The 15,634-nt window shown below is 39.8% G+C and overlaps 1 protein-coding gene across 2 annotated transcripts in view; it reads right to left on the minus strand.

Annotated features, from left to right (window-relative positions):
• Nucleotides 1-15,634, minus strand: part of pipox (pipecolic acid oxidase) — a 57,995-nt gene that overhangs the window by 29,489 nt on the left and 12,872 nt on the right. For both annotated transcript variants that reach the window (XM_043718456.2, XM_087977361.1), the window contains 2 exons: nucleotides 13,556-13,704; nucleotides 1,366-1,579 (listed from right to left, as the gene is read on the minus strand). In XM_043718456.2, coding sequence (XP_043574391.2) covers nucleotides 1,366-1,579; nucleotides 13,556-13,704 — 363 coding nt within the window. The remainder of the gene's footprint in view (nucleotides 1-1,365; nucleotides 1,580-13,555; nucleotides 13,705-15,634) is intronic.

The raw sequence follows: 15,634 nt of genomic DNA on the forward strand, positions 1-15,634 counted from the left end.
ATGACTCAAAATATTAATTATTTTTCTCTTTCCACCTGTTGAGTTTCTCCAGCATTTTTCTGTATCTGCTTCTGACAGAATAAAAGCAAAATTCTGTGAATTCTGGCAATGAAGTAGCTCTGCCTTTCATACTGAACTGAATCAGGTCTGCAGACAGACAGGAACCTCCAAAGCAAGTGTGCAGTGGTCCTGTGTGAGGCCATGAGTATCAGGAATACTCCTTCCAGCACCACAAATTGTTTCTGTCCTCCTGACCACTCTTGCATGACCTCCCGGAACCTACTCCTTGTGACTGGTCTGTGAGCATTCCAATAGAGATAGCAAGTACCTTTAATTACCAAGCATTCTCTTCCAGACAACTAATAACCAAGGCCCAGGAACAAAAGCATTCCAAACTTAGGCCATAAGTGAATGTGCTTAGCTTGTTCTGCTGCCTCATCTCAATGTCAGGGAGGACTGAAGGAAGAGTAATTTTCTGCGTTTTTCTACTCAAGGCAAATTGGGTCCAAAGAGAGTTTTAGAATGTGAATGGTATAAAATCTCAGTGAATGCAAAATAGAATCTTAGCATGCTTCCATGCTAAGATACACACACTAATAACTAAGTCATAAGTATCTAAATTAATTCATAAGCATACACTTGTGTAGAACATAGTTACTGCTGAATTAGTATTGAATCATCACCTGAGTAAGTTTACAGGAGATCAATATCAAACAGTTGCTGTTCAGAATACTTCAGGGTAATGCCTGTTTAGCTAAAGCAGATGAATTTTACTTTGGAGACTGCTAATAAGATTGTCTCATGAATCCATAGTAATGGGATAAGGAAACAGTCCAATAACTGTGACAAATCTCAGAAGGCTATTCAATTGTATCCTGTGTGTTATATTACATAGAGGATAGTGATTGCTTCCCATGGTAATTCATTGGATAGAGTGAGGGTGAATTGTATTGGTGAGTTTGAGAGATTTTGGATAAATATCCACCAAAGGAATTGATCAAAAGGTATCATATTTCCTCGACACCCAGGTAAACTACAACTGGCATGTTTGAACCTTGTACTGCTAAATTCCCATGATATTCCTTCCTCTCATTTCTATTCTGTCACTGTCCCAGTATCATGAAGTCTGATTAGAGTTGGAAATTGTGGTATGAAACAATGCTCAAACTACGCAAGGTAGGCAGGTGAATTCACTCAACAAAAGCCACAAAAACGCTCAAGGAAACATAATCACCAGACGGTGACTAATTAGAGAAATGTCACCACTATGAGCAGAATGGTCCGATTCTGCTTGACTTTTGATTATGTTCAAACAGTGGGAATGATCTGAGCTGATTTAATATCCTGTGAAAGAATGTACATTACCTGGACAGACTTCAACGCTCGATCAGCATACAAGATCCCAGCTGATTTATCAAGAACAGCAGATTCTTCTTTTGGAAGGTTTACTGCTGGAAATCTCCTTGAAAGTTCTTCAGATGTGAAACTCTCCATCGGAATCTGGTTGTTGACCAATGTTGACTTCATGGCTTGAAATTCTGGGTTCCCTTCTTTGCCAAGAACCAACAAACCTGTTTGTCTTCAGATAAACACAAGATTAGTCACATTATAACAGAAGTGTTCATTTGTCTTCTTTACTTGAGCATTAGCCTGGTAATGCCAGTACAACTAAAGCAGAAGTTTCTTGTTCTCCTCTTTGTTTTCAAGAGGATGTTGATGCTTGCTGGTGTACAGTTGCAGGCAACATAGATTCTTGACCCAAGTGTTGACTCTTCATATCGGAATCTCCATTGTGCGTGCTAATGGAGTTGAAAGGTCAATGATCTTAGCCAGTGATCAAACTTTCGGGCAAGCTCAGTCCTTGATGAATGAATGATAGATTAATTTCATTAATTTTAATAGAATTTCCCTATTGCAGTAGAGAGATGTTACCCTATGTGAGATCAGCTAGCAGGGGTCACTGGGGATTAAACCTGGGAACCTTTCAGTTGCACTGCATCAACCATTCAATCCTTTAACTAGCTGAGGCATTAGGGGAGCTTTGGGTACATTTGATTTGCTTCCTGTTCTATTCCTCATCCACTCATTTAGTGTGCAGACTGCCTGGAGGATAAAGGGGGGTTGGTATTCTTTCTTGGCAACTTCAACTAAGTCTTCCAGGTGGAATTGCCTGGTTTCACCCTTGGCCTTATTCAGCCCACAAAAGTCCTTGCTGGATAATTTTTTTCTCTCTGGTTCCAGTGGCTTAAGGTGGGAATGCCTGATCACGGAGGAAAGAAAAAATTGTGGAGAGCCCTTTACTGCTCTTTAAAGCAGAGCTGTATTGATAGCAGCTATGAATATTTGTTCAGTACAGGGCAGAAGCAGGAAGGCAATAAATCTGAACATATCATAACATCCTGCCTGCTATTCAGTAAAACCAATATTGACACTGGCTAAGTTTTCTTTGAGAAAGGTTAGCTAACAAGGAGAGAAAGGAATCATATAAGGTGTCAAAACAGAAAAAGCAATTTATGAATGCAATGTGAATGCGGTATGAATTGACTGAAGGAGATAAAAAAATTAGTCAGAATATTTACACCCAAACTCAGTATGAAGATTTTTAAAATTGCATCTATATCTTAATTGATATAATTTGGAGGAGCCGGTGTTGGACTCGGGTGGACAAAGCTAAGAATCACATAACACCAGGTTATAGTCCAACAGGTTTATTCGGAGGCACTAGCTTTTGGAGTGCTGCTTCGTCACAACTACCTGATGAAGGAGCAGCGCTTCGAAAGCTAGTGCCGCCAAATAAACCTGTTGGACTATAACCTGGTGTTATGTGGTTCTTAACTGACATATTGCTATGTAGGACGAGAACATACAACATGGTCTAAAACAGGCAAAATAAGAAATGGTCTGGCATTTTGAGTTTACATTATGATGAACCCGTAACACAAAACATTTGAGATTCCAGTAACAAATTCATCATATCAGTGCAGAAAACAAGAACTTTAATCCATTGTTGTTTGTCACAGATCCATTTTGGATAAAGAGTTGTTTGCACCTGACAGAGAGATGGAGAGGTCTTCACTGTGGCATGCTTCATTTAGGATTAGATTAGATTAGATTAGATTAGATTAGATTCCCTGCAGTGTGGAAACAGGCCCTTCGGCCCAACAAGTCCACACCAACCCTCCGAAGAGTGACCCACCCAGAACCATTCCCCTACTCCCTAGTAATGCACCTATCACTATGGGCAATTTAGCATGGCCAGTTCACCTGACCTGCACACCTTTGGCCTGTGTGAGGAAACCTGGGGCACCCGGAGGAAACCCACACAGACAAAGGGAGAATGTGCAAATTCCACGCAGACAGTCATTCGAGGCTGGAATCGAACCAGGGTAACCAATCACATTTTAACCACTGAGCCACCATGCCACCCTTTATGACATTCACCAATTGATTCCATTGACACAAGTATTAAATTGAATAAAATTCTATGCACCATCCCCTCCATACTCGCACCTAACCCGAGCCTTGCGGAAATATTTGTATTGCCACCACTGCCTTTTGCTAACTTTTTCATCTGTCCATCCATCTTACTGCAGTAAAAGATTGCTCGATAATTAACAGCCACCTACAACATGAGTCAAGCTTTAATTAAACTTAGCCCATTTAAAATGTTCCTATGAGGGTTATGGACACTCATCACTGACATCAAAGAAAAATGTCCACAAAAATTTAGCCATCATGTTAGCAAGAATTTCATCTTTCTTTCCTGCATTTTCTATAAGGAATCTTGAACATCTAGCAACCACAATATTATTCGTAACCAATCACATTGTCGTCTACGAGAAAATATCAAACTAGAAAGAAAAAGGCACCAAATTTAAAATTTACACAGTGGAATAAATTATTTGGCCTTAAATGGGATAAAGCTAGAAATAGAAATATCATAAATAGACTTATGATGTACATTTTAATTATCTTAAGAGAGGAATGTGACCTTTCATGATTATAAAATTAAGCTTCCATGGCCACCAAGGCTGTACAGCAGTCAGGACAATATTAAAAGCCCAGTTACAGCTTATTCAACCCGGCGTACCTTTTTCAATGGGGAGAAGTTTAATGAAGATTAAAATCCCACCACAACAGTCTAAAAGGATTCAAATCCCACCACTACTGAACGACCTGGACTGAGTCAACGTTGGGAAGATGTTTCCAATGGTAGGAAAGTCTAGGACCCGACGGCACAGCCTTAAAGCAATTGGAGGATCTCTTAGAATGGAGAGAGATAAGGGAAAACTTCTTCAGCCAGAGAGTGGTGAATCTATGGAATTCATTTCCACAGAAGGCTGTGGTAGCCAAGTCATTGAGTATACCTAAAACAGAGATATATAGGTTTTTTAGATTACTTACAGTGTGGAAACAGGCCCTTCGGCCCAACAAGTCTACACTGCCCCGCCGAAGTGCAACCCACCCATACCCCTACATCTACCACTTACCTAACACTACGGGCAATTTAGCATGGCCAATTCACCTGACCTGCACATCTTTGGACTGTGGGAGGAAACCGGAGCACCCGGAGGAAACCCACGCAGACACGGGGAGAATGTGCAAACTCCACACAGTCGCCTGAGGCGGGAATTGAACCCGGGTCTCTGGCGCTGTGAGGCAGCAGTGCTAACCACTGTGCCACCGTGCTGCCCACGGTGATTGTCAAGGGTTACAGGGAGAAGGCAGGAGTATGGAATTGAGAAATTTATCAGCCATGATTGAATGGCAGAGCAGACTCAATGGGCTGAATGACCTAATTTCTGTTCCTTTGTCTTATGGTCACTAAGTGGAATTTAATGTTAATTAATATATCTGGACTTCAAAGATAGTTGCAGTAATGGTGACCAATTATTATTTGTCATTAAAAACCCATCTGGTTCACTTAACATCCTTTACAGTGTTGGATGACCAGCCATGCTCATATTGACTAGCCTACTCCTGTTTCTATTTTCTATGTTTCAGAAGGGATTCTGCCATCATCACCTTGTCTGAAAATTGGACATAAAAACAGAAAATGCTGGGGTGGTTCTGTCAGAGGGTCACTGATTAGAACCCTCTTTTTCTACGTACTGCAAGCCCTGCTCAACATATCCAGCATTGTCTTATGTCCATTCTAAAATCTGCTGCCCAGATTAGGCACGATGTGACAAAGGTGGACAAATTACTGCTTTACGTAGGTTTAGTTTAATTTCTTGGCTTTTGTCTGTGTTGCCAATTGTAAAGCCCAGGGTCCCATGTGTGTTATTAAGTGCTTTGTCAATTGATTCTACTATCTTCAAAGATTTCCACTGAAGCTCCCTTGGGTCTCTCTTATCTTACACCTCCTTTATATTTGTATATTTAAGATGTACTTTCTTCCCTTGATCGTGCTACCACGGTGGCCCAGTGGTTAGCACTGCTACCTCACAGCACCAGTGACCCAGGTTCGACTCCAGCCTCAGGTGACTGTCTGTGTGGAGTTTGCACATTCTCCCCATGTCTGCATGGGTTTCCTCTGGGTGCTCTGATTTCCTCCCACAGTCCAAAGATGTGCAGGTTAGGTGAATTGGCCATGCTAAAGTTGCCCATAGTATTATGTTCATTAGTCACAGGGAAAGGGTCTGGGTGGGTTACCCGTCGGTGTGGACTTGTTGGGCCAAAGGGCCTGTTTCCACACTGTAGGGAATCTAATCTAATCTAATCAACATTACCTCAAACTTCTCAGCACTGACTTTCACATGTCATGGTCACACACATGTTACCTATCTAACCGCCCTTGATGTCTATTTTCCTCAGAGTACCTTTAAGAGACATGGATAAGATAAATAGACAAGGTCTTTCCCATGGAGAAGGGGAGTCCAGAACTTAAGGTGAGAGGAGAAAGATTTAAAAGGGACCTAAAGGGCAAATTTTGCCACACAGAGGGTGGTGCATGCATGGAAAGAGCTTCCAGAGGAAGTGGTTTTAAAAGGCGTCTGGAAGGGTATATGAGTAGGAAGGGTTCAGAGAGATATGGGCCAAATGTTGTCAAATGGAACTAGATTAATTTAGGATATCTGGTCAGTATGAACGAGTTGGAGCAGGGGGTCTGTTTCCGTGCTGTACATCTCCATGACTCTCTATGACTTTATGTCACCTCTTTGACTTTAAACTTGAGAGTCGGGGGTGGGGAAGGGAAAGCAACAGCAAGTATGGAGTCAAGTAGGAAGATAAGCAGCAGGTTAGCATGCGTGCAGGGTTTAAGTTCAAGGCAGACTAGGAATGAAGTAAAAAGGAAGGATAACTTAGGACATATTACTGGAGATGATGGAAATCATGAGTATAAGAAAATTAGCATTAAGGTGCTTTACCTGAATGCTCGTAGTATTTGTAACAATAGATTAATTAACAGCACAAATCATCCTGAATGATTATGATGTGGTAGGCATCACAGAGACGTGGTTGCAGAGGGTTCAGGACTGGCACTTAAACATCCAAGGATTTACAACTTATCGAAAAGACAGGGAGGTGGGCAGAGGGGGCATGTTGCCTTGTTAGTTAAGAATGAAATTAAATCTATGGCACTGAATGACATAGGGTCAGATGATGTGGAGTCTGGGTGGGTGGAGTTGAGGAACCACAAAGGCAAAAAAACCATAGTGGGAGTTATGTACAAACCTCCCAGCAGTGGTCAGGACCAGGGGCGCAAGATGTACCAGGAAATAAATAGGGCATGTCAGAAGGACAAGGTCATGATGATCGTGGGAAACTTCAATATCCAAATGGACTGGGGTGAATTATGTTGCTGGTGGATCCAAAAAAAAAAAAGGAATTCATGGAATGCTTACAGAATGGCTTTTTGGAACAGCTGGTGATGGAGGCCACAGGGAGCAGTTTATTCTGGACTTAGTGCTATGTAATGAGCCAGACTTGATAAAAGATCTTTAAGTAAGGGAATACTTTGGAGGCAGCAATCATAATATGGTAGAGTTCAGTCTGCAATTTGAAAGAGAGAAGGCAAAATTGGATGAAATGGTGTTACAGATAAATAAAGGTAATTACAGGCGCATGAGAGAGGAAAATCAACTGGAAGCAGAGCCTAGCGGGGAAGACAGTAGAGCAACAATGGCAGGAGTTCTGGGTGTAATTGAGGACAAAGTACAGAGGTTCATCCCAAAGAAAAGAAAAATTATTGGGGGGGTGGGGGGTGGGGAGTGGAATTAGACAGCCATGGCTGACAAAGGAAGTCAGGAACTGTATCATAGAAAGAGAGAGAGTCTATAAAGTGGCTGAGAGCACTGGGAAACCAGAAGATTGGGAAGACTACAAAAACAAACAGAGGATAACAAAGAGAGAAATAACGAAGGAGAGGATCAGTAATATTAGAAATTATAGTAAAAGTTTCTTTGAATGCATTAAAAACAAACGAGAGGCAAAAGTAGAAATTGGGCCGCTCCAAATTGATGCAGGAAAGCACATGATGGGAGTTAAGGAAATAGCTGAAGAACTTAATAAATACTTTGTGTCAGTCTTCACAGGGGAAGACATGAGTAATATTCTAACAATTAAAGAGAGTCAAGGGGCAGAGTTGAGTATTTGTGGCCATTACAAAGGAGAAAGTACTAGAAAAGCTAAAAGGTCTAAAAATTGACAAATCTCCTGGCTTGGATGGGCTACATCCTAGAGTTCTGAGGGAGGTGGCTGAAGAAATAGCGGAGGCCTTGGTTGTAATCTTTCAAAAATCACTGGAGTCAGGGAAAGTCCCAGATGATTGGAAAGTCACTGTTGTAACCCCCTTGTTCAAGAAAGGATCAAGACAAAAGATGGAAAATTATAGGCCAATTAACCTAACCTCAGTTGTAGGTAAAATTCTAGAATCCATTGTTAAGGATGAGATTTGTAAATTCTTCGAAGTGCAGGGTCGGATTAGAACAAGTCAGTATGGATTTCATAATGGAGGTCATGCCTGTTAGAATTCTTTGAAGAGGTAACAAGTAGGTTAGACCAGGGAAACCCAGTCGATGTTATCTACCTAGATTTCCAAAAGACCTTTGATAAGGTGCCTCACAGGAGGCTGCTGAGTAAGGTGAGGGCCCATGGTGTACGAGATGAGTGACTGGCATGAATTGAGGATTGGCTGTCTGACAGAAGGCAGAGAGTTGGGATAAAAGGTTCTTTTTCAGAATGGCAGCTAGTGACAAGTTGTGTCTCGCAGGGTTCAGTGTTGGGGCTACAGCTGATCACTTTATATATTAGTGAGCTGGATGAGGGGACTGAGAGCATTCTGGCAAAGTTTGCTGATGATACAAAGTTGGGCCAACTGAGGAGGTGGGGAGGCTCCAGAAAGATTTAGACAGTTTAGGAGAGTGGTCCAAGAAATAACTGATGAAATTCAACATGAGAAAATGCGAGGTCTTGCACTTTGGAAACAGGAATACAGGCATGGACTATTTTCTAAATAGTGAGAAAATTCATAAAGTCAAAGTACAAAGGGATCTGGGAGTGCTAGTCCAGGATTCACTGAAGGTTGACTTGCAGGTTGAGTTTGTGGTTAAGAAAGCAAATGTAATGTTGTCATTTATCTCAAGAGGGTTGGAATGTAAATGCAGCGATGTGCTACTGAGACTTTATAAAGCTCTAGTTAAGCCCCATTTGGAGTAGTGTGTCCAGTTCTGGGCCCCACACCTCAGGAAGAGCATACTGGCACTGGAGCGTGTCCAGCGGACATTCACATGGATGATCCCTAGAATGGTAGAGCTAACGTATGATGAACAGCCAAGGGTCCTGGGATTGTATTCATTAGGGTTTAGAAGGTTGAGGGGAGATCTAATAGAAACTTACAAGATAATGCATGGCCTAGAAAGGGCGGATGCCGGGAATTTGTCTCCCTTAGGCGGGCAGACTAGGACCAATGGGCACAGCCTTAGAATTAGAGGGGCTCTGTTTAGAATGGAAATGAGGAGACATTTCTTCAGTCAGAGAGTGGTGGGCCTGCAGAATTCATTGCCACGGAGCGCAGTGGAGGCCGGGATGTTAAATATCTTTAAGGCAAAGATTGATAAATTCTTGATCTCGCAGGGAATTAAGCACAATGGCAGAGTGCAGGGAAGTGGTGTTGAAATGTCCATCAGACATGATTGGATGACGGAGTGGACTCAATGGGCCGAATGGCCTTACTTCCACTCCTATTGTCTTATGGTCTCCTCTCTGACTCTAATTGACTTCACTAGATAGGAAATGGACCATGGTGTGCAATAGACACCTGAGCTGCCAACCAGGTTTTTATGTCCAGAATTAATTACATTAACATCTACCTAGTACCTTATAAATACATCATAAACCTGTAACCAATGATACCTCCCCAACCTTAACTTCAATGAGCCCTATGTCTTTTTGTGAGCAGGTAACATATTGGGAGGTGAAGTATAATGTGGAGAAATGCAAGGGTATCCACTTTAATAAAAAATACCAGAAATGTACAGCATTTCTTAAACAGTAAGAGGTTCAGAAATGCTGTACTTCAAAAAGACTTGGTGCCGTTGTTCATGAATCACTGAAAATTACAGGAGTCCGACAAGCAATGAAGATGATAAATGCCATGTGGCCTTTTGTTACAAGAGGAACCTTTGGTGAAACTACATCTGGAAAACTATGTACTGTCTTGGCCTCTGCAACAAAGGCTCAACAGGCTAATCTCTGTCATGGGGGGCATTGTCCTATGAGCATAACTTAAATAAAGTAACCCATATTCTCTGGCGATTAGAAGAATGAGTGGCATTGTTATTCAAACGTGCTAAATGGGCTCAAAGGGGGAATGTACAAGTATGTTTCCACTGGTTGGCTGAGTGGGGTTGGGAGGTGAGAGGAGGGAGGGGCAAGAAAAATGATATCAAACCAGTCTTATAATAAGGGTCAGTCCATATAGGATGGAGATGAGAAGGCACTTTTTTTTAAATTCAGAGGGTGGTGGACATTTGGTATTCTCTGCCTCAGAGGGCTGTGGACTCTTAGTCATTTAGTTTGTTCAGGATGAGATTTATATATTTCTCTATATTAAAACCATCAAAGGTGTAGTGCAGGAAAATGCTGTTGAAGTAGAAAGTCACCTCATTGAATGTGGAGAGGTTCAAAGGTCTGGAAGCCAACACATTTCTTATGTTCTTTCACTGCCCCCTGGAAAACATCAGATCTCACTCAAATGATATCATTGCTAACTGAGCCAACAATAACTGCCTTCTCTGGTAATCTGCACCACCTGTCCACTATTTCATCCCCAAAACTTCATGGAGTGTCTGTCATGGTTTATCAACGTTTCCAATGCTCTACTGAAACATGGCTGCTATTGTCTCTTGTATACTTGAACAGATACCGTCAGCTTTGAAAAGAATCACCTGACAAGATGTCCAGGGCAGGAAAGGCTCAAAATGGATGTGGAGCCAAAAGGAGGGAAATTCTCTCCACTTGATCCAGAAGAAAAAAACTTTAAAAACAAAACTTATCAATCACTTACCTGAGTCATCATCAGGGCCCTTGGTTAAAATGACATGTGCATTTAAAATAGATCCCTCAATTCATGGGCCAGATAGCCTGGTCCTCTCCTCATTATATTGGTGAACCGGATGGTTTTTACAACACATGATGGCAGTTTTACAGTCATCATTACTGAAACTATCTTTAAGTTCCTGATTGAATTCACTGAACTTAAATTCCACCAGCTGCTATGGACAGAGCAGAGCTAATAACCCTAGAGCATTAACCTTGGTTTACGGATTACTAGCTCAGTGACATTACCATTAAATCACAATCTTCCACTCACAAACACACGTCTCCTAACCAGCATAAAATGTATATTGGTCTCAATATCTGAGGCACTCACTTCAACTACAGTTGATTAATATAGCATTGTAGAACTAGGGGAAGGGGATAGGTATACCAATACTTAGAAAGAAACATTGGGCAGAGACTATGCTGGCAGTTCCTGTGATTTTGACTAATGTCCCTTTATTTGGGAGTCTGAAACTGTTTAATGAATGCAATTCAAAGCAAGTCAAAATTCTGTTAAGAGTATTACTTTTCTGTGGTGTACAATGAATAATGCAGCCCCGACTGAAACTGTAGAAATCCTACAAACACAATTACTGAAGATAAGTACTGAACAGTGAGATAGCAGGCAAACTTAATTAACCAGGGGAATTGAACAATACTGGTGGTGTAGCTGCATAATTAGAAAACATGGGGTTTATTTTGTAGGTCCCTTGCAATACCAGCTGCCATTACAGGATGTATTTCTCTGGAATCAATGAGCATCTACCTACTCCTGTGAGATAACATGGTGTCCATGAGAAATTTATTTCTGGTCTGTTGCATGTCAGGCAGCCTTGGGTGTTTGTGACTGCAAGTTGAACTGTTCTGAGCTTTTTAAAAAATGAAACCCCAATTTGTTGAAAACTCACGAAATATACTCTCAAAATACATTAAAAAGCTATTTAAGTGGGCATTCAAAGGGTTTTACCCACTTAAATTTTAGCCTCAGTTGTTAACATGAAAGAAATATATTCACGAGAAACTCACATTCTGGTACATGATTAATATTTTCAACAGAGAATTTAATAGAACGTGAACAATTACTACTTTCTACAGGGTGAACAATAGTGATTTAAGTAATGCATCAAGCAGAAAGTGAATAAATTTATTGTTTCCAGTCTGATGTAGCCTATTTAAAATTAAAAAAATAAATTTACAGCTAACATACAAATTTTAAAAATGTTAAAGGCTGTTGGCTGAAAAGAATGAGTTTTCCATTCTTATTTTACAGAAACACTTACCCATCAATATTCAGATTGGCTACATGGTATAATATGGTGCAATATAGAAATAAACAAAAAAAGCACAAATAGAACACCTAGGATTAACTCAGAAACTTACTGAGCAATAGTATGTGACTCAGTTGGTTTGACTAGAACCTACTCCAAATTAGTATGATCTGCATTCTTCAGAGGAAAAGGAGCTAACTTCTAAATTGCTCAAAACATAATTGAATAAAGGAATGTGAATCATAGGACTATATTTGCCCGGACTAGAGAACATATTTTCCAACAACAAGCATTGTGAAATGATTGAAGGAGAAAATCTATTATATTTTTATATTTCAATGCAGAATTTCTTGCCAAAACCCCAGAAGGGTAATGTTTCTGTAAGGTTAAAACCACTTGTGCAGCCACTTCTTGCTGTGCATATGTGGTTGGTGTCTGATTTGCCCTATATTAACAGTTAGCCTCACCAATAAGCCTACCTCAAAATTCAGATAGTCCAATTTTGATTTTTGCCATGTTTATATTGCATCATGTTTTTGTTCAATGATGCCATCTCACTGTGAACAAAATTGATAATGCCTTTGCTTCCAGTGAACTGGGATCCTCAGGTTGACTTTTTTAAATTTATTATGTGTTTCAAAAATCACACAAAGTTTAGGCTGCAGTGAACACATTAGCACAGTTTTGAGAAGGGAGGATCTATGACTATTCTTCTGATCCATACATACATTCACTTCATTCATTCAAAGTAATTTCAATTAAGTACATCCATACAGGAGGTTTGGCAAGATAGTGAATTTGCATTTGTAACAATAGTCACTACACTCCAAATATCATTTTGTTTTAATGTTAACTACTTTGAGAAGTAATAAATTTGAAGTACAGAAGGACTGTCTATTAATAGTTCACAGCTGATTCCATTACAATTATGATCTTATTTAAACATCAGTGAAAACTATATGTACAAAGTCCAACTGATGCGTTATTGTCATTTGAGTAGAGGGCGTGACCCACTCCTTGTTTCTTGTATTCATTTACATGTCTATGGTGCATCTATGTCCTTCCTAGTCCTTCTACACTAAGAAAGACCAAAACATACCAGGATACATTTCAAAAACTAGAACTGCAAATAAATCCATCTAGCCATGTGCACAGCAACTGCTACGGTCAAGTACAGGATTGCTCCATTTTTAGACCTGACACAAGCAATTTCTATGCTGGTTTACTGTTTTTATGGCTGAGGACAGAACTGTGGACTTTAAGGAGACAAGGAGTTCTAACTGCAAAGTAAATTTAGGTTGTAACATTTTCCTCATTCCAACTAAAGAAAACTACAAACTGAAGTCATTAACCTGTAGATCAGCAACCCTGGGGTGCAATCCTGCAAAGCTTCACGTGATAAACAGTAAAAGGGGGAATTTGTATTTAATACTTTAAAAATGAACAAAGTCACAAATCCCACAGACACAGAACAAGTCAAAAATTAAGGCTATAGACAGTTCTTGCAAGAAATAATGTGATACTGAATCTGCCAGATATCAACAGGCCATACTGTGCAGTGAGATTTGCCAGAAAAGTACCGTAATAGAAAAGTTTAGCGCCATTTAACCCTTGCAATGCCTTTTCCCCTATTATACCCTGAAAAGCTCATTTTCTTATTTTAAAAAATCTGCTGTATAATTTCAAACATTTTGTTTTATTTCTGAAATGCCCCAATCTGGGAATATTTGGTGCTTATTTACCTGAATAGTTCAACATTAGCTTCAGCTTCCAGTTGCTTCCAGAGTTGGAAGCATTCAGTCATCATCTCTGTGTAATAAGGTTTGGAGTAGCTATTCCGGATAATCCGAGTTTGCCCATGAGAACTTCCACGGGAATGTGGCAGGATAAACTGGAAGCAGAGAGATAAATCCACACAAGAATAAAGAGTTGTTTTTTTAAAAACATATAGTTAGCAGATCAAAATGGAAAATAGATACTTCTAACTAAATTTGGGATGACCGCAGGCTATAAGTTAAATCAATTGATCATTTAAATCTATTCCTCAGAGTACAATACCACAACACAGTTTAGAGAATAGTTGTGCGTTACCACATCAAGCATGAAAGCATGTTGACATTTTTTAAAGTAGAGCAGAGTAGAACAAACATGTTTACATTATATGATCGTTCTTGTTGGCATGTAAAATTTACAAATGCTGCACTTCTACAATAATTCATTATGCGGTCGGAATGTTTTCATATTCTCCAATAAGGATGGAAGTAGTAACTGTTGAGAGTCAACAGCCACCGGGGTTATGGAACAAGCTGACACGAGAAAGCCTTTCGGACAAGCATCATGCAGTGAAGAGTTCTCAATAAACAAAAGTCTCCTGAAATTACAGCTGTTTCATTTATACAATAGTTTAAGGAGGAATTGGCCTTCTGTTTCAGCACATTTATGTCCCTGTGTCATGATTTTTGTCTTGTACACATCCACAGAGAAAATAAGGAGCATTTAGGACTGAGATGAGGAGAAATTTAATCATTCAGAGGGTTGTGAATCTTCAGAAATCTCTGACCCAGTTCCTGAGGAGGTTCAGTCACTGAACATGTTCAAAACAGAGATTGTTAGAATACTACATATTAAAAAAATCAACGAATTTGGGGATAGTGCAGGAAAATTGTGTTGACCTAAAAGATCTATCTTGAACAGGTTTAAAGGGCTGGATAGTTTACTCCTGCTCCTCTTTCTTATATAATGTTAAAACAATTTTAATTTTAACACTGAGCTCTGGTAACCTTGTACTTCCCACATCAACCCATTCTGTTGACCCCTGGACAGATTATATCCAGTTCAGGTCGGCACAACATACTTACAGAATTCTGGTCTACAGTCATCCAGGGATCCCACTGGACTCCTGTGAGCACTAAATCCTTGATAATTTTTAATTTTCTTACAGCTTTGTCAGTCATCATAGTGATGTCCAGCTAAGCTTGGAATATGGCAAATTGAATTATATACTGCACTGTTACAAGATGTGTGAAGATTGTGTGGTGTGAATAATTTGCAATAGGGATAGGAGTGGTAAATAATGCAGGCTTTAAAAAGTAAATAAGTTTGTCAACTTTCTCTTACAGAATATTGTAAAACCTTAAAACTATTGCAACAATTTAAATACTAACATACATCTGGTGCAAATCATCTTCCAAAAACTAACAATCTTTTCAAAATATGCTTCTTCATTTCTTAGGTGTTTTATCCATCCAGCTTTTAAACATTGCCGGCACATTTCAGGAATGTTATATTTTCACAACCTTTAACTGTGCGAACGTGAGCTGTTAAATGTTCAGCAATTCATAAAGGTAGCTTTTGTGGGTGATTAAAGATGTTAAAAGTAAATGAACCTTAGGAAATACATCATTCATCTTAAACTTTTTTTTGAAAAGTGGTGAAACACCAACATCAATAAACAGAGTGCTGCTCTCTGCTAGCCACCATAAAAATGTAGGCATTGATTGAAGTTTGTACTGGTCCCCATGTGACTGGATCAAAATGATCCAGAGACATAAAATGATTTAGGCTTGACACCCCTGACACATAGAGCTACGATGAAACATTGTTATTGGCTTGTGCTTTCTGACAAATCTCTAAAGGACATAATGGCTTCTGAAAATTCACTGAAATACATCTAAGAATTACTTTTAAATCAGATATCTAGATAGAGGGTTTGTCAGAAGCATTGATAGTAATATTCCCTGAAGTGATGGGGTGAAATTGGGTCTATTTACTTGTGTTAAATATAAATGTTTGGCAATATTTTCCCAAGTTGATGGAAAAGA

Source organism: Chiloscyllium plagiosum, unplaced genomic scaffold, assembly GCF_037043375.1.
Source record: "Chiloscyllium plagiosum isolate Xiang-an unplaced genomic scaffold, Cpla_swu_hap1 HiC_scaffold_31, whole genome shotgun sequence".
In the NCBI taxonomy this organism is placed as follows: Eukaryota; Metazoa; Chordata; class Chondrichthyes; order Orectolobiformes; family Hemiscylliidae; genus Chiloscyllium; species Chiloscyllium plagiosum.